Consider the following 24,327-nt stretch of genomic DNA (forward strand, 5'->3'; position numbering starts at 1 on the left):
TCTCTTTTATAGCTGTTAGCATTTGCCTTATATATTGAGGTGCTCCTATGGTGGGTGCATATATATATTTATAATTGTTATGTTTTCTTCTTGGATTGATCCCTTGATCATTATGTAGTGTCCTTCCTCGTCTCTTGTAACATTCCTTATTTTGAAGTCTATTTTATCTGATATGAGTATTCCTACTCCAGCTTTCTTTTGATGTCCGTTTGCCTGGAATATCTTTTTCCATCCCCTCACGTTCAGTCTGTATGTGTCCCTAGGTCTGATGTGGGTCTCTTGTAGACAGCATATATATGGGTCTTGTTTTTGCATCCATTCAGCAAGCCTGTGTCTTTTGGTCGGAGCATTTAATCCATTCACACTTAAGGTAATTATCGATATGTATGTTCCTATTACCATTTTCTGAATTGTTTTGGGTTTGTTTTTGTAGGTCCTTTTCTTCTCTTGTGTTTCCCACTTAGAGAAGTTCCTTTAGCATTTGTTGTAGAGCTGGTTTGGTGATGCTGAATTCTTTTAGCTTTTGCTTGTCTGTAAAGCTTCTGATTTCTCCATCAAATTTGAATGAAATCATTGCCGAGTAATCTTGGTTGTAGGTTCTTCCCTTTCATCACTTTAAATGTATCCTGCCACTCCCTTCTGGCTTGTAGAGTTTCTGCTGGGAAATCAGGCGGTAACCTTATGGGACTTCCCTTGTATGTTATTTGTCGTTTTCCCCTTGTTGCTTTTAATAATTTTTCTTTGTCTTTAATTCTTGTCAATCTGATTACTGTGTGTCTCAGCATGTTTCTCTTTGGGTTAGTCCTGCCTGGGACTCTCTGCGCTTCCTGGACTTGGGTGGCTGTTTCCTTTCCCAAGTTAGGGAAGTTTTCGACTATAATCTCTTCAAATATTTTCTCAGGTTCTTTCTCTCTCTCTCTCTCTCTCTCTCTCTCTCTCTCTCTCTCTCTCCTCCTCCTCTGGGACCCCTATAATGTGAATATCGGTACGTTTATTGTTGTCCTAGAGGTCTCTCAGGCTGTCATTCCTTCTCATTCTTTTTTCTCTGTTCTGTGGCAGTGATTTCCACCATTCTGTCTTCCAGGTCACTTATCCTTTCTTCTGCCTCAGTTAGTCTGCTATTGATTCCTTCTAGTGTATTTTTCATTTCCGTTGTTGTATTGTTCCTCTTTGTTTGTTCTTTAATTCTTCTAGGTCTTTGTTAAACATTTCTTGCATCTTCTCCATCTTTGCCTCCATTCTTTTTCCGAGGTCCTGGATCACCTTCACTATCATTATTCTGAATTCTTTTTCTGGAAGGATGCCTAGCTCCACTTCATTTAGTTGTTTTTCTGGTGTTTTAGCCTGTTCCTTCATCTGGTATATAGTCCTCTGCCTTTTCATCTTGTCTGTCTTTCTGTGAATGTGGTTTTCGTTCCACAGGCTGGAGGATTGTAGTTCTTCTTGCTTCTGCTGTTTGCCCTCTGGTGGATGATGCTCTCTAAGAGGCTTGTGCAAGCTTCCTGATGGGAGGGGCTGGTGATAGGTAGAGCTGGGGGTTGCTCTGGTGGGCAGAGCTCAGTAAAGCTTTAATCCACCTGTCTGCTGATGGGTGGGGCTGAGTTCTCACCCTGTTGGTTGTTTGGCCTGAGGTGACCCAGCACTGGAGCCTACAGGCTCTTTGGTGGGGCTAATGGCGGACTCTGGGAGGGCTCACACCAAGGAGTAGTTCCCAGAACTTGTGCTGCCAGTGGCCTTGTCCCCACGGTGAGCCACAGCCACCACCCCCCACCCCCCACCCCCGCCTCTGCAGGAGACCCTCCAACACTTGCAGGTAGGTCTGGTTCAGTCTCCTACAGGGTCACTGCTCCTTCCCCTGGGGTCCCGATGGGCACACTACTTTGTGTGTGCCCTTCACGAGTGGAGTCTGTTTCCCCCAGTCCTGCTGAAGTCCTGCAATCAAATCCCGCTAGCCTTCTGAGTCTGATTATCTGGGAAATCCTCCTCCTGGTGCTGGACCCCCAGATTGGGAAGCCTGACGTGGGGCTCAGAACCTTCACTCCAGTGGGTGGACTTCTGAGGTGTAAGCGTTCTCCAGTTTTTGAGTTGCCCATCCAGCAGTTATGGGATTTGATTTTGCTGTGATTGCGCCCCTCCTACCGTCTCATTGCGGCTTCTCCTTTGCCTTTGGATATGGGGTATCTTCTTTGGTGAGTTCATCTTCCTGTCGATGACTGTTCAGCAGTTAGTTGTGATCCTGGTGCTCTCGTGAGAGACAGCGAGTGCACGTCCTTCTACTCTGCCATCTTGAACTCATCTCTGTTAGCATTCTTGTTCCTGATGCGTTGAATTCTTGCTCTTTCAGTTGAGAAAATTCCTCTGCTCATTTTGCTCATCTTTCTCTGTCTCTATTAGGTGAAACAGTTACCTGCAGCAGTCCTGAAGAGGTGTCTTTACGTGGGCAGCGCCCCTGGTACAGTTTTGTGTGTGTCCAGTGGCTTTGGTGGGAGAGCTGAATTGGACTGGAACGCAAGCCATGTACTCTCTCGGGGTGTGCTAGCAGCTATCAATTTGGTAGGTGGTGGGGCTTGAGACGGAGGAGCTGGAGCCAGAGCCAGGTGTGAGGTGAGGCCTGAACTGGCTCAGTTCCCACTGAGTGCTCTTTCCCCTCCCAGTACTGGTATCCTCAGTCCCGGAGGGGACCAGTGCTGGACTAAGAGGGGCTGGTGGGTGGAGGGAGGCGTTTGGCAAGGGTCAGGGCATGGGGTGTGTGGTCTGGCTGCCGTCAGAGATCTGGCCTGCGTCTGATGCACTGCCTTGTGCAACTGCCGGTAATGGCTGCCCCTTCCCTGCTCAGGTGCGACTTAGGGTTTGAGCCACCACAGCAGTTTGTGGCCAGGCGTCCTCCTTGGTCATGGCAGCTCTCACTCCACTGTGGAGCTGCAACACAAGGCAAATGGCGCTGGGGTGCACCCTGGGTTGGTCACGGGAAGCCAGTCAGCCAGCAGTGCCGTTTCAGTCTGCCCTCTCTGCCCAGCTTTGGGAGCCAGTAAACATTCACGCACTCCTTGCCAGCAGAGTCCAGGCTTCCCACAGCCTTCCAACCAGCCAAGGAGACTCGTCTTCCTTTTGTTGGACCCCAGGGCTGGGCACCCAATATGTGGCTCCAACTTCTCCCTCCCCAGGGAGGGTGTCTGCCCGAGTAAATCTCCCTTTTCCTCTGAGTCCCCTCCCACGGGCAGAGGTCTTCACCTGATCACTTCTCTTCCCTTCCCACCTGAAGAATCCATGTGGATCTTTCTTACAGACTTGGGCTGCACAGGAGTCTTTCTGCCAGTCTCCAGCTAGTTTTAAGTGAGGATGGTTGTTCCACATGTAGACGTATTTTTGATGTGTTCACGAGGGGAGGGGAGCTCTGTGTCCTCCTAGTTCAGCATCTTGATTCCAGTCATTGGTATCAGCTTAAAGTGTACTGTTCTACCTCTGAGATGTTTTATGTAGGCCCCATGGTAACCATAAAAGACAAAGAAAGAAAGGGGAAACAGAATATACCACCACAGAGAATAACAAATTTACAAAGGTAGGCAGAGACAGGGCGGGGTTGGGGGGGTGGGGGGGGGGTGGGGGGCGGGCGCCGGGAGAGAAGCAACAGAAATACAAATCAACCAGAAAGCAAATGTTAAGGTGGCAGGAGTTAAGTCCTTACATATCAACAAATACTCTAAATGCAAATGGGTTGAACTCACCAATCAAAAGGCACCGAGTGGCTGGATATATTTTTAAAAAGACCCAACTATATGCTGCCTACAAGAGACCCACTTGAGCCTTCAGGATGCACGTAGACTCAAAGTGACAGGACAGGAAAAAGTATTCTGTGCAAGTGGAAACCAAAAGAAAACAAGGGTATCTGTACTCTTATCAGACAAAACACACTTACTTTATGACAAAAATGGTAGCAAGAATCAAAGAAGGTCATCATTATAAATGCTGTAAAGAGATCAATCCATCAAGTAGATATAACAATCATAAGTATAAAGTATATATGCACCCAGCATGGGAGGACCTGAATATGTTAAGCAAATACTAACAGAAATGAAGGGAAACCAGACAATAATACAGTAATCGTAGGAGACCTCAATACCACACTTTGAACAAAGGATAGATGACCCAGAAAGAAAGTCAACAAGGAAATGATGGACTTGAACCAAACATTAAACCAAATGGACCTAATAGATACCTATAGAATATTCCATCCAACAGCAGCAGGATACATTCTTATCAATGGCACATGGTACCCTCTCAAGGACAGATCATGTGACAGGGCATAAAACAAGTCTTAGAAAATCTATGATGACTGAAATCATACGAAGTATGTTTTCTGACCACCATGGTATGAAACTAGAAATCGAAAACATGAGAAAAGCTGAAAAATCTAGAAATATGTAGAAACTAAACCACACTCCTGAACAGAGTTTATCTCAAAACAAATGAAAATGGAAACACAGCATACCCAAACCTCTGGGGCACTGCAAAGGCAGTTCAGTGAGGGAAGTTTAGTTTAAAATGCATATATTAACATTTTAAGATCACTAATAAACAGTACAACTTTTATACCTTAAAGAACTAGAAAAAGAATAAATTAAGTGCAAAGTTAGCAGAAGGAAGGAAATAATAAAGATTACAGCCAAAATAAAAGAAATAGAAACCAGTAAAATGATAGAAAAGATCAATAACAATAAGGGCTGGTTTTCCAAAAAGATAAACAAAATTGACAAACCCTTAGTGAAACTAAGAAAAAAGGGAGAAGACTCAAAATCAGAAATGTAAGAGAAGACATTCCAATGGACACTAAAGAAATACACAGGATCATAAGGGACTGCTAAAAACAAGTATACACCAACAAATTGGGCAACCTAGAAGAAATGGGTAAGTTCCTAGATTGATTCAACTTATCAAGACTGAACCAAAAAGAAAAAGTCTGAACAAGCCAATAGTGAGTAAGGAGCTTGTATGAGTAATCAGAAATCTCCCAATACAGAAAACACCAGGACCGGATGGTTTCATTGGAGAATTCTACCAAACGTTTAGTGAAGAATTAACACCTACCATTCTCAAACGCTTCTGAAAATCTGAAGCACAGGGAGCACTTCCAAACACATTCTACGAGGCCAGCATTGCTCTGATACCATAGCCAGATAGGGGCACTTCAAGAAAAGAGAACTCTAGACTAATATTCCTGATGAACACAGATGCAAAATTCCTCAACAAAATATTAGCAAACCAAATTCAAGAACTTATTAAAAGGGTTAGAAAGCATGATCAAGTGAGATTTTTCCCTAGGATACAGGGCTGGTTCAACATACACAAATCAATAAATGTGATAAAACCACATTAACAGAATGAAAGGTAACAGTCAGTCACATGATCGTCTCAACAGATGTAGATAACACACTTAACAAAATATAGCATCTTTTTATAATAGTAAAAAGCTTCAGCATATTGGGGGTAGAAGGAAAATACCTCAACCTAACAAAAGCCATATGCAATAAACCCACAGCTAAAATTATGCTCAATGAATTTAAAAAAATCAAAGCCGTTACTCTAAGATCAGTAACAAGACAAGGGTATATTCACTCTCACAAACTGTTCAACACAGTACTAGCAGTCCTAGCTAGAGGAATCAAGCAAGACCAAGAAAAGCTATCCAAATCTGAAAGAGAACAGCAAAATTATCACTGTTTGCAGATGATATAATCTTACCTATTAAAAATCCCACAAACTCAACTTTAGAAACTATTGATATAATAAATGAATTCAGTAAATTTGCAAGATATAAAAATCAATACATAGAAATAAGCTTCATTTCTATACACTGAGAATGAAACATCAAAAACAATAAAATGCCTAGGAATAAATTTAACCAAGGAAGTGAAAGATGTACAACGAAAACTATAACTTTGCTGAAAGAAACCGAAGAAGACACAAACAAGTGGAGGGACATCCTATGTTCATCATTCACAAGAGTTAATACCATTAGAATTTCCATGGTACCCAAAGCCATCCATTCATTCAATGCAATCTCTATACAAATCTCAATGGCATTTTTCACAGAAAAAGGAAAAGACGATCCTAAAATTTGTAGGAAACCACAAAAGACCCCAAATAGTGAAAGCAGTCATGAGAAAGAAAAAGCCAGATGTATCACACTTCCTGATTTCAAAGTATACTAGAAAGCAATAGTAAGTAAAACACTATGGGACTGGCATAAAAAGAGACACACAGACCAGTGGAGCAGAATAGCGACCTCAGAATTAACCCCCCACATATATGGTCAACTAATATTTGATAAGGGAGCCGAGAATGTCCAATGGGAAAAGCAAAGTCTTTTCAACAAATAGTGTTGAGAAAAGTAGTTAACAAACACATGAGAAAATTGAAACTGGACACCTATCTTATGCCACTCACAAAAATTAACTTGAAGTAGACTGAATACTCAAATATTAAGACCTAAAACCGTAAAACACTTAAAAGAAAACATAGATGGTAAGCTCCTTGACAGCAGTCTTGGATTTAGCGACAAAAGCAAAAATAAACAAGTGGAACTACATTAAACTAAAAACCCTCTGCACAGCAAAGGAAAGCATCAACAAAAAAAGAGGCAACCTCCCAAATGGGAGAAATTATTTGCAAATTATATATTTGATCAGGGGCTAACATCCAAAATACGTAAAGAACTCATACAATTCAACAGCAAAAGAACAAACAATACAATTTAAAGTGGGCAGAGGGAACCCTTGTGCACTGTTGGTGGGAATGTAAATTGGTGCAGCCACTATGGAAAACAGTATGGAGGTTCCTCAAATAACTAAAAACAGAACTACCATACGATCCAGCAATTCAATTCTGGGTATTTATTAAAAGGAAATAAAACATTAACTTGAAAAGATGTACACACCCCCGTGTTTATCGTAGCATTATTTACAATAGCCAACACATGGAATGTCCATCAACGGACAAATGGATAAAGAAAAAGTGGTACAGGTACTCCCTGCTTTCCAAAAGTTTGCATTATACCCCTTTGCTTTTACAAAAGACTTAACATCAGTAGAGTAATGGCTTTTTTCATAAAGGCGAAAATCTTCTTTGGATTTCTTTTGGTTACTGAAAACAGGTACTAATGTAGGACTTTTGTAAAAGTGGCATAATTGGAACTTTGGAAAACCGGGGGATGCTCTTCTCTTTATACCATTTTGCTTAGGAAAGTTTTCACAGGAACCTCTACTTTCGGATAGCAGGGGAAACTGTGTGTATGAATATCATTCAGCTATTAAAAAGGAAATCTTGCCATTTGCGACAACACGGATGGACCTTGAGGGCATTACACTAAGTGAAATAAGTCAGACGTGGAAAGACAAATAACCGTATGACCTCACTTATATGTGGCACGTAAAACGAAACAAAACAAACTCATAGGTCAAACACAGATTTGTGGTCGTCAGAGGTGGGGATCGAGGGATGGGCAAAATGGGTGAGTGGTCAAAAGGTACAAACTTCCAGTTATAAAGTCAGTCAGTCCTAGGGATGTAATACATAGCACGACACATAAAACAAGGTTATATACTGATCAGTCAATGAAACTATTGTGACCAGAGGCCCCCAATAATCTAAATTATTTCCCCCTGGAGCACTGGTTCAGTATTCGCCAGTTCAGTGTCTGTGTTGACGTTACAGAACATCACTAAGGTGAATAACAAGAATCAACTATAATTTAAATAACTTAAAATTCAGGTGTTCAGTCACATTAGCCACGTCTAAAGGGCTTGATGGCCACATGTGGCTGCCATATTGAACAGATTTAGAACATTTCCATCACTGCACAAAGTGGGTATCAAGCAGTGCTGTTTAAGCGAGTTATTCCAGAGAGTAACTCCTGACCCTCTGGGCCTGGTCACAGGCAGCCTTTTCCTAGCGCCCTTGAGGTGCTGTTTTTCTCACTGTACGTTGCGGATCTTTATATACAAATATTACCTTCCCTTCTCAGTTGGAAAGTCCTTGTGGTTGGCCTCTCATACAGTGCATGTTTGTGCCTTGCCCAGGGATCTGCAAATAGTAGTTACACACAGGAACTCTAGAAGTTCCTGACAACCATGAGTCAAAGAAGATCATCTGCGCGATGTCATGGAGAATGGCAGAGTAGGGCTCTCTGAGAATCAGTACCGCCACTGAAGCTACCAATAAGCTGGCAAAATAATGGCAGAATCAACTTCTTTGGAATGCTGGACTCAAATCAGATACTTAACAGAAACCAGGGGAAAGATGCTGGGAAAACTCAGCGAGTGCTGTAGCACTGTTCTGAACTTGCCTGCCACCCCACCTCCCAGCTTCCAGCAGTGACCATGCTCCTGGCGTGGCTTGCCGGTTCTGGGCACAAGGGATGGGGATGGCCATATGGACCTTATGCTTCTAAAGCTGTGGTTGTGCATTTGACCTATCTGGTAGTGACCTGAGGGGCTGGCACAGAGCCTTCCCTTTGCTTTGCTCTTTCAGCTCCGGCCACTTCCAGGAGGCACGAATCAAAAGCATTTGAAGACTACCCATGCTATCCATGGGCAGATGGGGCAAGCAGCAGACAGAACCAACAACCTAGATGGGAGGAGGCTATGGAGGAGGGTCCTTGGGGGAATAAGGGCTTCAAAGGGCTCCCTAGTGCATTTGCACGCCAAACCCTGACACGAGCTCAGAAGAGAACTGACAACACTGAGACTTGCACCACTCCTTGGGCTCCAAGGTGAAAGCTGGAGGGGAGTTGCAGGCAGCCCGGCTGAGCGCTGAAGGAGCAGCCCAAAACCAACCTGCAGGGTGTGGGAGGAGATCTTTTTGGTGCTGGGTGTTTAAGGAAATCGCTGTCATTGGCTCACCGCTGAAACGGTGGAACAGAGATTCTGTCGATCACACATGACAAGGAGTACACTCTTTCCGAAAAGAGTTTCTAAAAGCCATTTAAAAAGTGAACAACTGCAGCCCTCAAGAAACAACAGCAAACCCTGGGGAGGGAGGAAAAAGTGATTTCCAGAGTTACTGGGTTATGGTATTCAGAATGTCCGGTGTTCAACAAAAAATTACAAGGCTTACGAAGAAACAATGGTAAAGGTAACTATATAAATAAATCTTGGTGTGTTACTCCTCTTTTTATCTATATGACTTAAAAAGACAAGTGCATAAAACTGTAATTATAAATCTAATATTAATGGGGATACAGTATTCTAAGATGTAATTTGTGATGGCAACAATAACAGCATAAAGTGGGAGAGAGGACAGAGCTGTATAGGAGCAGGGTTTTTGAGAGCTGTTGAAACCAAGTATCAATTCAAACTATACTGTCATCAATTCAGGATGTTAATTGTAGTCATCAGAATAACCACTAAGAAAAAACTTAAAAACACACAGAAAGGAAACAAGGTGGGAATTGAAATGATACATTAGCAAAACCAAATCAAACACAAAAGAAAACAGTTTTGGAAGAAATTGGGGGAAAAAGATGAAACTCGTAGAAAATAAATGGAAATAAGATAGAAACAGGTACTCCCTAATTTAGAAGTCGCTTTATATTTAAGTAGATTAAATTCACCAGAGGTATTGGCAAAATGGATTATCAAAGCATAAGCCAATTATATACTATCTACAAGTGACTCATTTTAGAGCCAAAGTCACAAACAGATTGAAAGTATGGAAACATATTTTCCACACATTAATAACCAGTAGAAAGCTGGCATGATATGTATAGCTGATTCACTTTGTTATAAAGCAGAAACTAACAAACACACCACTGTAAAGCAATTATACTCTAATAAAGATGTTTAAGAAAATAATAAAATAAAATGAAAACAAAACAAAAAAAGAAAGCCGGCATGGCTACTAGTATCCGGAAATAGACTCTAAGTAAAAACTCGTTACAAGAGACCAAAGAGGGGCATTATATACTGATAACAAAGTCAATCCATCAAAAAGACATCACAATTATAAAGATACACACACCAAACAGCAGCCCCCCCCCCCCAAATACAGGAAGCAAACCTTGACAGAACTGAAGGGAGAAACAGACCTACAATTAACAGCTGGAGACCTCAACACCCCAATTGCAATAATGGGCACACAGAACATCTAGACAGGAGACTAAGGAAACAGAGGACTTGAACCCCACCCACCAGCCAGACCTAACAGACCCGCACAGAACACTCCAGCCACGACCGCAGAGCACACTGCTCTCAGTGCACCGGAACGTTCTCCAGGACAGACCACAGGTTAGGCCACCAAACAAGTCTCCATACACGAAAAAAGATTAACATCTTACGAAGTATCTTCTCTAACCAAATGCAATAAAGCTAGAGATCCATAAAGAAGGAAAAGTGAAAGATTCCAAATATGTGGAAATTAAACAACATAGTCTTAAAACAACCAAATCAAAAATGAAATCACGAGGAAAATTAGAAAACACTTTGAGACAAAGGAAAACAAAAACACAGTATACCAAAACTTAAGGAATGTAGCAAAAACAATGGTCAGACTTGTTGACAAAAATTCAATTAACAATCAAATGAAGAAAGAAAAAAGGGAATTCTATTCAAGCCGAACTGAGGATTCTGAGAACTGTTCTGCCTGTTTAGAAGTCCAAGGCACAGTCAGACATTTTTGAGACAAAGGATCATGTATATAAAAATGACATACTGGTATTTTATAGAAGCTTCACCACAATACATAGTCCAGGTAAGCACGTACAAAGGAGCAGCATGTCACCATGACCCCCTACAGAGCTGGGAAGGAACGCTGTTCTTTCAAGAAGTTACACTGCTAGCGTCAGAAGGAAAGGAAAAAGTGATCTTTGTGGTTGAGTGGCCGCTCCGCCTTTGAGGAGCTCTGGTTAATGTGTAATGAGACGCACACTGCACATTAGGGGGGGAGGGAGGAGACCCGGACAAACACAGAGGGAGAATTTTTAAATCTTTCTCGTCCTGCCTTAAAATATAAATTTCATTTCATCACACTTTAGTGCCTACATTAAAAAAGAAAGATTGCAAATGAGTAACCTAATGCTACACCTTTAGGAACTAAGGAAAGGAAGAGCAAACTCAACTCAATACCAGTAAACTGAGAAAATAGTCAAGATGAGAAGCACAGATAAAACAGCACAGAAAAAGAGATGCAACAAAACCAAACATTGGTTCTTCGAAGAGCTCAACAAAATTGACACACCTCTTTCCAGACTGATTCAGTAAAAAAAAAAAAAAAAACTCAAATAACTAATATCAAAAATGAAAGTGGGGGCTTCCCTGGTGGCGCAGTGGTTGAGAGTCTGCCTGCCAGTGCAGGGGACGCGGGTTCGGGCCCTGGTCTGGGAGGATCCCGCATGCCGCGGAGCGGCTAGGCCCGTGAGCCACAATTACTGAGCCTGCGCGTCTGGAGCCTGTGCTCCGCAACAGGAGAGGCCACGATAGTGAGAGGCCCACACACCGCGATGAGGAGTGGCCCCCGCTTGCCGCAACTGGAGAAAGCCCTCGCACAGGAATGGAGACCCAACACAGCCATAAATAAATAAATAAATAAATAATAAATAAATAAATAAATAAATAAATAAATAAATAAATAAATAAATAAAATTAAAATAGCTTTACCTTTTAAAAAAAAAAATGAAAGTGGGAACATCATCTACCTTACAGAAATAAAAATGCCAACTTATCAAAAGTTCCTAGAAACATAAATTACCAAAACTGACTTAAGAAACAGAAAATCTGAAGAGATCTGCAACAAGAGACTTCATCAGTAATAGAAAAAAACCTCCCCAAAAGAAAAGGATGGCTTTACTGGTGAATTGTACCAAACCCTGAAAGAAGAATTAACACCAATCCTTCTCAAACTCTTCCAGAAAATACCAGAGAAGGGAACACTCCCAAACTCGTTCTATGAACCCAGCATTACCCTGATACCAAAGCCAGACAGAGGCTCCATAAGAGAATTACAGACTAATAACCTTTATGGACACTGATGCAAAAATCCTCAACAAAATACTAGGAAATGGAATCCAACCTCAGAGTAAAAGGATTTCTCACCATGGCCAGGTGGGATTTGTCCCAGCACTGCAAGGGTGATTCAACATCTAGTATCGGGCTTCCCTGGTGGCACAGTGGTTAAGAATCCGCCTGCCAATGCAGGGGATGCGGGTTCGAGCCCTGGCCTGGAAAGATCCCACATGCCGTGGAGCAACTAAGCCTGTGCGCCACAACTACTGAGCCTGAGCTCTAGAGCCCGTGAGCCACAACTACTGAGCCCACGTGCCACAACTACTGAAGCCCACGCGCCTAGAGCCCATGCTCTGCAACAAAGAGTAGCCCCCGCTCACCACAACCAGAGAAAAGCCCGCGTGCAGCAACGAAGACCCAACGCAGCCAAAAATAAGTAAAATAAAATAAATATTTTTAAAAATCTAGTTATCAATTGTTGTAATATACAGCTTTAATAGACAAAGGAGAAAAAACACAGGTTCATCTCAACTAATGCAAAAAAGTATTTGACAAAATTCAACACCATTTCACAATCAAAACACACAGCAAACTAAGACTAGAAGGGAACTTCCTCAGCATGACAAAGGACATTGCTGAAAACCCACAGATGACATCATACTCACTGGCGAAAGATGAAAACGTTCCCCTGAGATCAGAAACAAGACAAGGACGCCCACTTCCACCCCTGCTACTCAACACTGTACTGGATGTGCTAGCCAGAGCAATCAGGCAAGAAAAAAGAAAAGATATTCAAATTGGAAAAGCAGAAGTAAAGCTCTCTCTATCACAGACAACATGATCCTATATATGAAAAGTCCCAAGGATACGCAAAATAAGTACTAGAGCTAATAAATTAATCCAGCAAAGTTTCGAGAGAAAAGATCACCACACAAAGGCAGTTGTGTTCCTCTACACCAGCAATGACAATCCGAAAAGGAAACTGGGAAACTGTGTAAATACATAATATCTACAAATACACAGCAGCATCCAAAAGAATAAAATACCTCAGAATAAATTTAAACAAGGAAACCGAAAAGTAGAAACATCAAAACCTAGTAAAAATTACAAAACACTGCTGAAAGAAAGACAAATAAAAGGAAAGACACTGTGTTCATGGACTGGAAGCCTTAATATTGTTAAATAGCAAAACTACCTAAAGCAATCTACAGATTCAGTGCAATCCCTATCAAAATTCCAATGGCCTTTGCTTTTTTAAAAAGCCAGTCCTTAAATTCTTCAATTTCATGATGTTCAAAGAGAATAAGTACAACCCCCACAGCTGTGTTGTCACTTTAATATACAGACAATATTCCAAAGTTCAAAAATATCTATCTTAGCGGAAGTTACTGGTCATTAGTTAATAAACAGCACTTCAAAAATTCTTGCAAGTTGATGGAATAATTTTTATTTTAGAAAGTGTTTAAAGTTTACATCTTTACTCTTTCCCCACGATTTTATTTTGTCGATTAGAAGCTATGTGTAGGCGTCCCGTCCTAAGGGAACTTGGAATGTTTTGGTTTTTTTTTTTCTTTAAATGTTTCAGCCACGCTGCGCAGCATGCTGGATGTCTCAGTTCCCCGACCAGGGATCGAACCTGCGCCCCGTGCAGTGGAAGCACGGAATCTTAACCACTGGACCACTGGGGAAGTCCCCATAAACGTTTTTTATTAATGCCATAATGCATTCAACCTGTATCTATCAGAATAAGTTTGTCAAGTAATAGAATGAAATAATTATAAGATGAAATGTTTGCTTGTGAAACTGCATAAAAGCTATATACTACTTCAGGAAAAAAACTTTTAATGTTCCTTAGTCTTAAGATTTACTATTTCCTAAAATCATACAAGAGTTTCTAACTAGAAATGTTTGAAAAAACAGTAACAAAAAGCTCAAAGCCAACCTGAAATCGGCTCCAGGTGGGGACGACTGGGGTGGGGACAGAGGCTCTCTGAGTGGAGAGGAAGCTGTTTCTGTAACTTGATCTGGCCGCTCTAGAATGCATGTTTTATCTCCAAATAAGGGTTCATTTCAAACAGGGATTTCTTTTATTTTCCTAGAACTGGAATGCTTAGTGCTATCCCTACTTTCATACTTGGAATTTCTGAAGCTTTCCTGAGTCTGGGATGCAAAGCTCTTTCGTCCACCTTCCCGTTGTGATCAGAGTAGCAAAAGTGAGTGCTAAGACCAAGGTTTTTCTCTCTCCTAAATACTTTCTCTTCTAGAGAACAGTTCTATCGTAAAATGTCAAAACTAGAAGAGAAAAATGTGAAAGGAAAAAACCTACAAAAATATCCTAAAACGTCAAGTACAATCATTTCTAAATATAATAAGCCATAATCATAGCCTGACCTGTTCTTACTCCTGTGCTGCTAACATGACTCTCACAAAGTCTCCGGGACAAAGTCTTCTGGGTGTGACTTCCACGGCGCTGTGAGGCACGGTCGCAGAACGCTCAGGTGCACAATGAACCACCACAGCTCTCGGTCCGCTCAGAGCACTCGCGGTCTGCTGCGGTCTTGGTTCGGTGCTTGCACGAGCCTGCCCTTCTACATCCATTCTGACTCTGATCTAACCTTTGATTACGGCCTAGCCATTCACCCACGCCAGCATTCACTTCTTCATCACAACCTTGATTAAACTCGCCACACAACTCCGGTGCTTAGGGACGATGAGCCCACTGATTGCTTGGATCAAAGTTTAGGACACTCTCTCCACACGCATGCCCTTTCTCTGCTGACTCCCCGGGACCTCACATCCAGGGCTCCCACCCTTCCCAAGTTCTGCCGAGGATGTTGGGGTCTGTTGCCTGGTCAATCAAGCACTTCACCTGGGCCTCTTCTGAAAGTCCACTGCCTGGCTCCTGGGCACGAATGTTGTGATCTCTGCTTCCTTGTGCTACAGCGATGTAATGCTCAAAGGCAGGCACCTTCTCATGGCCCAGAAGTAACTCATCACTGGAAAGAAGATTAAACAAACATGAAGACACAAACCACGCATTATTTTTCCTGTCCAAACCAGACGTTCCCTCTCACCACGCAGAATATTTTCTGTTGCTCATAACCTTAAAGCCAAGAGATTCGATCTGCAGGTAAACAGAACATGATGGATGCTGGGCACGCCTGTCTTCACGTGTTTGTGTGGACTCACTTTTACTTCGCTTGGGTCAGTACCCGGAATGGAACGTGGGGCCCTACGGTACCCCACGTCTAACTCTTTGAGGAACTGCCGCACCTCCCCAGAGTGGCTGCACCATTTTACCTTCCCAGCAGAAACACCCAAGGGCTCCGACTTCTCCAGCCCTCACCAACAACTCGCTATATTCCGTTTTTTGATTCCATAATCCTAGTGGGTGTGAAGTGGAACCCACTTCCCTTTATCTGATGACTAATGATGGTCAGCATCTTTCCATGTGCTTATTGGCCATTTGTGTATCTTCTTTAGAGCAATGTCTGTTCAGGTACTTTGGTCATTTTTTAATTGGGTGGTCTTTTTATTATTCAGCTATAAGAGTCTTTTATGTATTCGATACACAAGTCCCTTAGCAGCTGTATGACTTTCAAATGTTTTCTCCCATTCTGTATTTTTATTTTCCTAAGGGTAAGCACAAAAGTTTTCAATTTTGATGAATTTATCTGTTTTTTCCTTTTCTTGTTTGTGCTCTTACTGTTATACTTAAGAGTGCCAAATGTCACTGCCAAATCCCAGGTCCTAAAGATTTACCCCTGTGTTTCTTCCTAAGTATTTTATAGCTTTAGCTCTCACAGTTAGGTCTTTGATCCACTTTGAATTAACTTTGTATGTGGTGGGAGGTGGAGGCTCCACCCTCATTCCTTTGCCATTTGTTGGAAAGACCACCGAATGGTCTTGGCACCTTTGTCAAAAAACAACTGACCACAGACAGCCTTTTACTGTTAATTAATGGGAAAGTCCAACTTTTTTTCCTTCTTGTGAATCATTTCTACACATTCCTGTTTGTTTTAGACCTCAACCAGAAAAACGCGAAAGCGAAGTTAAAGGTGACCCCATCTGCACACTGGTTAGTGAGCCGCCACTGTGCTCTCCGCCCCTTGGGGCTATGCCACCCAGGTCCCATCTGTCCTGAAAAAGGACAAGAGCAAGTTTAAAACCTAAACCTCCTCGTGCAGGTAAAGATATTCACGCAACAGTGTAGGAATGCGGTGCAGGGGGCCCCAGGCAGCCTGGGAGGGGCTCCAGAGTTAGGACCTCGCAGGTCGGTGGAGAGGCCGGCCTCCTCAGGCCGTGGCCCTCCATCTGTCAGTGCCGACACCACAGGCCGAGGATAAATATATGGTGTTCAGTGATTCTTCCGAAACGCCAGCGTGTTGGCGTGTGCTTGTTTCTTCCACAAATAACGTCTTACCAGGTAATAACTGCTGGATTGGCACCTGCTAACTTTCTCTTAGCGTGATGTATCTTCTGCCGGGGATACCAGTTTTTTTCAGTTACATTTACTTCTTGAATCCATGATCCTCCTTTTCTTAGCATTTTCTGTTCAAAATTCTAAAGGAAAGGAACATGATATTTTTTCTCTGCTTAACAGTATACATGATCACATTCACACAGATTCAACAAGTAATGATCTTAAACAGAATCTCTAACTGGGGAGGGCGCCGCAGCTTTTTATGCAAACTCTCACGGCAGCACAAATAACAGTGACCACGACCGTGAGGGTCTTACCCTTAGGCTTAACGCATCCCTCCCTGTGGAGGGTACCATTGCTATGCTCCCTTTTGGGGGGCAGTATCGTGAAGAACCCTTGAGATTTAAGAAAGCACTATCTGTCTTTATGATCAAGGAAGACCTTGTGTGGGACGGATTTTAAACTAAAACTTGTCTCAGAGAAACCAAACCCACCATCACCAAAGGGTTAAAAATACTCTCAAGTCAGTTTCCTACAAATAAAAGGAACGTCTCATCTGATTTTCAAGCCAAGCCAAATGATCCCAAATGTTCATTCTGAGAAAGTGCTGTACAAAACAGTAAGTATTTTAGTAAACACAACATGACACATTCCCACCAGCTAACAGGAGATGCGGGTCAATCACAGGCATGCTGTAACAAAGGCACAAAGTGCGAAGAGACCACCGCACCTTCCAGTCAAAGGACGGCTCCTTCACAAACACGTCCATGGCGGTGGTGAGCAGGTCTGGGCGCGAGCGGAAAGCCCTCAGCGCACACACCATGGTGCTGCCCACGAGCCCCGTTTCTTTCAGTGGTAGCATCAGGGTGATAAACTGGCGAGTCAGACGGAAAGGCATCAGCTCAGGGACCGGCAGAAACTACAGAGAAAAGGACGTGTGAGAAGCAGTGGACGCGAGGGAGGGCCCTTCCATGGCTGTCGCTCACGCGTGGGGAGCACACCAGCTCCTGCCACACAGATGTGAAGTCACTGTGCCCACGAGCAATGACACAGCCACGGAGACGGAGACTCGGAGCTTGATGTCAGGGAGGGTGTGCTTCACATCCCCGCAGGATGCTTTCATGACGGGGCTTCATAGAACCTCCGACCTTTCTACAGGAACACGTTTCTCTTAGCTCTGATTACCTAATTAATCTGTCAGCACACCTTCCACAACCTGTCTGCACAAGGCTGAAACAAAGCTGAGATTTTCCCTCTCCCCAAGAATGACAACTTCAACGACCATGCAAACCGACTGTTTCCAGAGGGGTCGCGAAGCCCAAGGGCAACTCCAGCCCAGAGCAGAGAAGGGCACACTCACCTGGGTGGCTGATCCGAACGCATGTCCGAAGTCGATCCCAATCACGCCGCCCGTCTCCAAGCTCACCATCAAGTTGTTCAGATGCCTGTCTCCGATGCCCAGGATCCAGTGGCTGATGCACAGGAGTGCGTGGGAGCTGGCAAAGTGGCTGCGGAGAGCCAGGAAGGCCTCGGGGCCAGTGCTCATCTTCAGGAAGGCCCGCCTGCAGGGGCACAGTTGTGTGGCCTCTGCCCCCGCCCCCACCCCCCAGCCCCCGTGAGCAAAGTCGGAAACACTCTTACTTTAGGAGATCGGCCGGCACTTGACTCTCTCTTCTTCTAAAAGATGTGACTGTCTCAGTGCGACTGGCCCCCCTATGATTTAATAATGGGAAATGTCTGATTAGAGCTTCTCACGACTTGAAATTTAAAGCTCTTTGTTATAGTGAAGCTCGAATACCAGATAACTAGATTTTGATGATCCGAGGCAAAGCTTTCTAAGAAACAAAAGTGAATACGCAAACTTGAGAAGAACGAACTGGTCGGTACAACACATACTTGAACATGAGCGCGTAGGCCCCGGGGTCACACCTTCCCGACATCCTCCTCAGCCAGTCTCTATACTCAGACGCTGGTGCCCGGGGGTCACTAACAAGTAGGGAAAGAGAATCAGCATTAGGAGGATGTCTAGGGTCGCTGATTTCAGAGGCAAATATCACCAGGAATTCACTGAAAAGGAGTGAAGAGTCGGGGAGAATAAACACGACTTGAATCATATTGAATATTAACACTGAACTCTGCTGCTCTGGGTCTAGGATTTCAACACACCGTTATCCATTCTTAATCACTCCTCAAGAACCACGGCTATCCCCTGTGCAAAAGTTCAGGCGTAGAACCACCAGATACAATAAATGTCCCACTTCACACACAGGAACATGATGGGCTGAGGATGCAGGCATATGGTCCCACACGCCTGACCCTGGGCGGGACCCCTCGCAGCAGGACAGCACCACATGCAACTTGTTTAAAGCAGGTACGTCACTAAAGAAACAAAATGACCACAAGCTACTTGTTGAAGACAGCCTGTCTGCTTTTGTCATTAAACACTGCCACGTTTTTTTTTTTTTTTTAACCATTTCCAGTATGCAGACACAGACAAAATCCAAAGTAAGTGCCAAAAAGTATCTTCTTAAATGATGATGGATTTGAATTGAATTTGAAAAGCTTGTTTTCAGTAACGCTTCCCAGGCAAAGGCAGTGTGTGGACAGGTCGAGACACTGTTACTTGTACGTTTACCCACTCTTGGGTTTGCACCAAAAGTTTTAACAAGTTTTCCTTAAAAAAAATAATAATAATAATCACTAAAGATAGAACAACTTCACAACATGTTACTTAGTAGTTAAATCCCTTAATAAGGTGAATCTTTTCTGAGATGCTACTAAGTTAATTTCACAAAGAGACCACTCCATTTCCATCTAAATTCTCTCCTAGTTTCAACTGGATAAAAGTCTTTAGATTGGAAAACTGCAACATGTAAATTAACAAAAAAACAGCAATGATCTTGGGAATGGGGGCTGGAAGTGCCTTGTTTTAAAAAGGTAGTGTGGGAAGTACTGTCTGCAATTCCATATGTGAAAAGCACTTTATACTCCTTGGACACCTATGTTTGCCAGACGCCTTTCACACTCTCCCATCTCACAAGCGGGAGGCGGGGGGCAGGGGCCGTGGGAACCGGGAAGGTCACCTGTGCGAGTGGCTGGGGCCCCCTGTGCGTCAGCACAAGCACAAGCGAGAGGGGGGACTCCTGGCAGCAGGGACAACTTTAGGCAAAAGACTCAAATGAATGGAATTAGAAGTTGGTCAACACTGCCCTGCGCAGCAGCTATTACCCAGGAGTAAGAGTGTGCCTGAGGAGAACGCCGCCCCCACGCAGGTACTCTCAGGAAGGAGCAGGGGTCCAGCGAGGAGGCGTGGGCCCTGAGGCTACTGATGACCGTCGCCTCGCCCGCCAGCCTAACGCTGGTCCCCCAAACGTGCCAACCCCTGCTTCAAAACGGCGGTAAGCCATGCTGTCCTTATTTTTCTTTACAGAAACAAGGAACAAATTTTTTTAAAAAACTTCCTGATTGAAAAATAACATGTTCATCGTAGGAAACCTGGAAAATAAAAAAGGATAAAGAAAAATAGAAAGCCCCTGTATCATGACCTGGAACTACGCACCCACCTGCACCCCCACCTGCACCCCCTACATGCTGGGGTAGCCTCACCTCTCCGGCCTCAGCTGCCTTGTCTGTAGAGAGGTGACAACAAGACTCACCTTGTTGGTTTTTGTAAGAAATAAATGACTTCATACACATTAAGAACTGAGAATAGTGCCACAGAAAATGTATAATTAAATGTTAGCTGCTAACCTTACTTTTTATTTTCTTCAGAGAGTCTTCTTTTTTTCCCCAAAGTTAATCCTTTTTAAAAAATTGTGATAAGATATATGCAACTACTGTTTAGAACCCTGGACTCCATTTCCTTTGTTCACCCATCAAGTGGCAGATTAAAGTACAGGCCAGGCTGCGGCCAAGGGCGCCAATGAAAGGGCCTGAAAATTCAGGTCCCTGGAGGCAGGGTGGAGGAGCCCCGCCCGGGGAGGTGACCTGTGGGCTGGGGTGGCCGGGCAGGGCCCTGGGACCCCAGGTCACCTGGTGTAGGCCGCCTTCTCCTCCCGTGACATGCTGCTCAGAAGGAGCTCCTTCAAGGTGCAGGTGCTTTCGATCCATTCAATTAGCCCCAACCTGGAAGGAGAGAACAGTCATGAACACCCCTGCCCTCGCTTCTCTCGAACACAGTTCTTCCCTCACTCTCTCCACGAGGATGAACATCACGGGCTGAGCAGCGTCTGGGCTGTTGGCCTCTGTCCCGTGACACCTAGAACCCCAACCGTCACGGGACGCCCCCTCCCCTTCCCGACAAAACCAAGCAGGCGCTTCCGGTCCTGGGACCCCGCGTCCCCATCGCCCGCAGGGGGCCCTGCGCACCTGGAGGTCATGGGCACCACGCGGTAGGTCGTCACCTGCAGGCCCCGCTGGCCACAGGCAGCGTCGCGGGCAAGCAGCCCGTTCATGACCTGGAGCAGCTGGAGGACGCGCTGGTCCTGCCGCAGGTCCTCCCCGCCCTTCACCAGGAAGGGGTACTCCCGCTCGTCGTGCCCGCGGACCACGATGCGCGTCGGTCTCCTGAGCGAGGCCATCACTCTCACCTTCAAAGGTCAAAGGAAGCAGCATTTTCGGGCGCAGCTGAGAGACCGAGGTGGGCCCGGGTCTCATCACCAGAGGGGGGGCAAGGCCTGGGGCACGCCCTCCGGGGACACAGGCGGGCAACAGAGCAAAGGAGAAGCGAGGGCACCGAGTCTCCTGGCCCCTGTTCCCGCCCGGCTGCAGTGCCAAGAGGTGCCAGGTTCCCAGTGACAAGTTAAGTGCTTATAAACATGCGTCCTCAGGAACAAGCCACACACGACACGCCCACTTGCTACAGGCACTTAAGACTCGTACGTTTGAAACAGACACACACACACACACACACACACACACACACACCACACACAGTTTATTCTTCGAGTTTACTAGGTCCTTAAACATGACTGATGTTGAAAGACTGGAAACATTATATTAAGGTCAGTAAATTCCCATCAGAAAACCTGCAACACAACCCTCAGAGAACCCCGTGCGCTTGAGACCAGCATGGGGAGTGAACCGTCTCTCCTCGAACCTGAGGAGCTGGCTGATGCCCAGCACCTACCCGCTCGTCGAAGCCGGCGATGCGGGCGTGGTACTCGGGCACCGGCTTCCCTCTGCCGTCGTACTGACCTGGGACAAACCACAGAAGCCTGACTCAGAGGCTGCACCCTGCACGTAAAGCACACCCCCTGGTCTAACAGGAGAGAAGCTTTAACGCAAAGTTTTCACTGGACGCATTCTTTCAAACGCTGCCGTTTCTCGGCTTGACAGGCTAGCGGACACGCTTCCCATTCGGGTGGCGCAGACAAAGGCGAACAGGGACGGCAGCGCCCCGGGCGAGCACCCGTGCTGTTGCCAGCAGAGTCAAGCTGCATGTCAGGAGGCTCCGTTTTCAGTGGTTTTCTTGAAACGCATGGTATGTGATGCGCAGCTGTTAATAATAACAAAGGCAAGTGTTTCTCCGAATGCCTTTCTCCCCACTGGAATAAGGACCTAAGCGACCACAGTGAAACACTTGGTCTGGCAAATCCCACGGTGAAGACGGCGGGTCCTCGGTGCCACGAGCGTCCCTCCTGCCGGCACGTCGTGTGCCATCAGCTCGCCGCTTTAGGCGGGACCAGCGCACACCCCACAAAGCAGTGTGCAGGCACACCGCGTTTTACTGCACTTCTCAGATGCTGCGGTTCTTACAAACGGAAGGTCTGTGGCAACCCTGAGTTGTCAGGAGACGGTTAGCATTTTCTAGCAATAAAGTGTTTTTTAATTCAGGTACGTACATTGCTTTGAAGACACGATGCTACTGCACGTTAACAGACTGCAGTATACCGTAGACATAACTTTTATGCGCACTGGGAAACCACCTGCTTTAATTTGTTCTGCTGCGGTGGTCTGGAACTGAACCCGCAGCATCTCTGAGGTTGCCTGTATTTTATTTCTGAAGAAAAGTTATTCAGGGGCAATGCGTGGGTAGGTTCAGAGGACATGACCAGCTACCGTTATTAGTAGGTGGCCGTCTGAGCACTTGTCTTCACCGGGAATATCACTAGACATTTAGTAAGCGTACTATTCATAGTAATTACAGATTTTCCTAATGATGAAAAGTAGGTGGAATTTAAAATTCTTTTTAAAAAAAGAAAACCGTCAAGATCCCGATTTCACCATCTTAGAATCAGAAGTCCCCGCTCCGGCACGACTCTCCTCAAAGCACCCTGCTGCCTCCGCCGCCCCCGAGGTTATTAACTCACCAGGAACCTCGAGCGCATCCCTCAGGAATTCGGCCCTGAAGCTGCTCATCCAGGGCGAGAGCTCCTTCAGGTTCCCCGGTGCCTTCGAGCCCCTGCTCATCCTCCCGAGCAGCGAGCTGGTGACGGTGCAGAAGTCTTGGAGCTTCATGCCAGGGAGCTTAGAGCCTCCTCTCCCAAAGTGGGTATCAAATTCTTTCCCAAAAGCCTGCAATTAATGATAATTTACCTTAAAGATTAATGTTTAGTTGAACTTCTGAAAAAGTTCCAGGCTCACGAATCTTTATAATAAACAGGCGCTCAAGTTGTATTGGTTTTTTTCTATGCTTTTAATTGATAGTTTCACTCTCCTTGAATGTTTCAACAGTCTTAAAGCACAGCAGCCTGCCTTTTGTTTTTGTCTTTGTGCCCCTTTGAGAAGATGGAAAGGATGACAGTCAGCGGTGACTTCTGGGCATAAATTCTTAATAAGGGCTTTAAACACTTGGGAAAATCCTTTAACCTCTGCGTCCGTTGTACAGCTGCTGATCAGCACCATCATGACAACGGGAGTAATCAGGAACAAAGTACAAAATAAAGGACATAATTCAATAGAAATGAACAGCCCAGGGACTTCCCTGGTGGCGCAGTGGTTAAGAATCTGCCTGCCAACGCAGGGGACACGTGTTCGAGCCCTGGTCCGGGAAGATACCATATGCCGCAGAGCAACTAAGCCCGTGCACCACAACTACTGAGCCTGCGCTCTAGAGCCCACAAGCCACAACTACTGAGCCCGTGCTCCACAACAAGAGAAGCCACTGCAATGAGAAGCCCGCGCACTGCAACGAAAAGTAGCCCCCGCTCGCCACAACTAGAGAAAGGCCACGCGCAGCAACGAAGACCCAAACACAGCCAAAAATAAATAAATAAATAAATTTTTAAAAAAATGAACAGCTCAAAGTTCTTCCTCGGAGCAAAGAGAAAAACATAAGAAAAAAACACTCTCCCTTAGTGAGGGTCTTTCAAGCCATTATTTTGGATCAAGAACCAGTATAAATAGCATTTGGGTAAGTTGTATTTCTAGAAGCAGTTATTATTAGACGTTCCTTATCTTGGAATATATCAAATCATCCTTTGTATTAGTTTCTACTCAAATATTTATTTTAATTATAATCCTGATATCAAAATTAAAAAAACAAAAAACAAAACTCAAGAGTATTACTAACGGTGACCTAATAGTTGTCAAGGTTCACCTGATCATCTTTAATTAGAAATGTTTTCCCAAATGTAGAACTAACCCCACATCATGAGCCTGGTATAAATGAAATATAAGCTCTGTTTTAGACAATCCACTACAGGAAAACTAACATATATAAAACACAGTTCTTCCTTGATCTATAAATGGACTAGAAGTATAGAAACAATCTGCAATTCTTAGAATGCAGGGAAAGATCAGCCCGCATTTCCCGGCATAACCAGCACCAACACTGATCCAAATGGCATAATGCCCCTAAGGGCCCCCTAGAGTGAAACCTGAGGCAGTTCTGTTTTAGTGGATTAATATTTTAATTAACCGACGCAAATTATGTGCTGATTTGGTACGAAGCAGAAAGTTCTGGATGGA

The 24,327-nt window shown here is 44.5% G+C and overlaps 2 protein-coding genes across 7 annotated transcripts in view; one reads left to right on the forward strand and one right to left on the reverse strand.

Moving 5' to 3' along the window:
- Nucleotides 1-2,547, forward strand: part of SPIDR (scaffold protein involved in DNA repair) — a 377,600-nt gene extending 375,053 nt beyond the window's left edge. Inside the window, exon 17 of the mRNA XM_068525972.1 lies at nucleotides 2,395-2,547. Within this exon, the coding sequence (XP_068382073.1) occupies nucleotides 2,395-2,495 (101 nt within the window). The 3' untranslated portion in view covers nucleotides 2,496-2,547. The remainder of the gene's footprint in view (nucleotides 1-2,394) is intronic.
- Nucleotides 2,548-13,414: 10,867 nt separating this feature from the next.
- The window catches only part of PRKDC (protein kinase, DNA-activated, catalytic subunit), a 150,452-nt gene continuing 139,539 nt past the window's right edge, over nucleotides 13,415-24,327 (reverse strand). For 5 of the 6 annotated variants that reach the window (XM_068525884.1, XM_068525885.1, XM_068525882.1 and 2 more), the window contains exons 77-86: nucleotides 22,728-22,932; nucleotides 21,545-21,612; nucleotides 20,785-21,005; nucleotides 20,449-20,541; nucleotides 18,313-18,402; nucleotides 18,058-18,129; nucleotides 17,777-17,978; nucleotides 17,147-17,335; nucleotides 16,417-16,556; nucleotides 13,415-14,989 (exon numbers count right to left, since the gene is read on the reverse strand). In XM_068525884.1, coding sequence (XP_068381985.1) covers nucleotides 14,785-14,989; nucleotides 16,417-16,556; nucleotides 17,147-17,335; nucleotides 17,777-17,978; nucleotides 18,058-18,129; nucleotides 18,313-18,402; nucleotides 20,449-20,541; nucleotides 20,785-21,005; nucleotides 21,545-21,612; nucleotides 22,728-22,932 — 1,485 coding nt within the window. In that variant the 3' untranslated portion in view covers nucleotides 13,415-14,784. The remainder of the gene's footprint in view (nucleotides 14,990-16,416; nucleotides 16,557-17,146; nucleotides 17,336-17,776; nucleotides 17,979-18,057; nucleotides 18,130-18,312; nucleotides 18,403-20,448; nucleotides 20,542-20,784; nucleotides 21,006-21,544; nucleotides 21,613-22,727; nucleotides 22,933-24,327) is intronic. The other variant, XM_068525886.1, reaches the window with a different exon arrangement.

This window comes from Eschrichtius robustus, chromosome 17 (genome assembly GCF_028021215.1).
Source record: "Eschrichtius robustus isolate mEscRob2 chromosome 17, mEscRob2.pri, whole genome shotgun sequence".
NCBI classification, from domain to species: Eukaryota; Metazoa; Chordata; class Mammalia; order Artiodactyla; family Eschrichtiidae; genus Eschrichtius; species Eschrichtius robustus.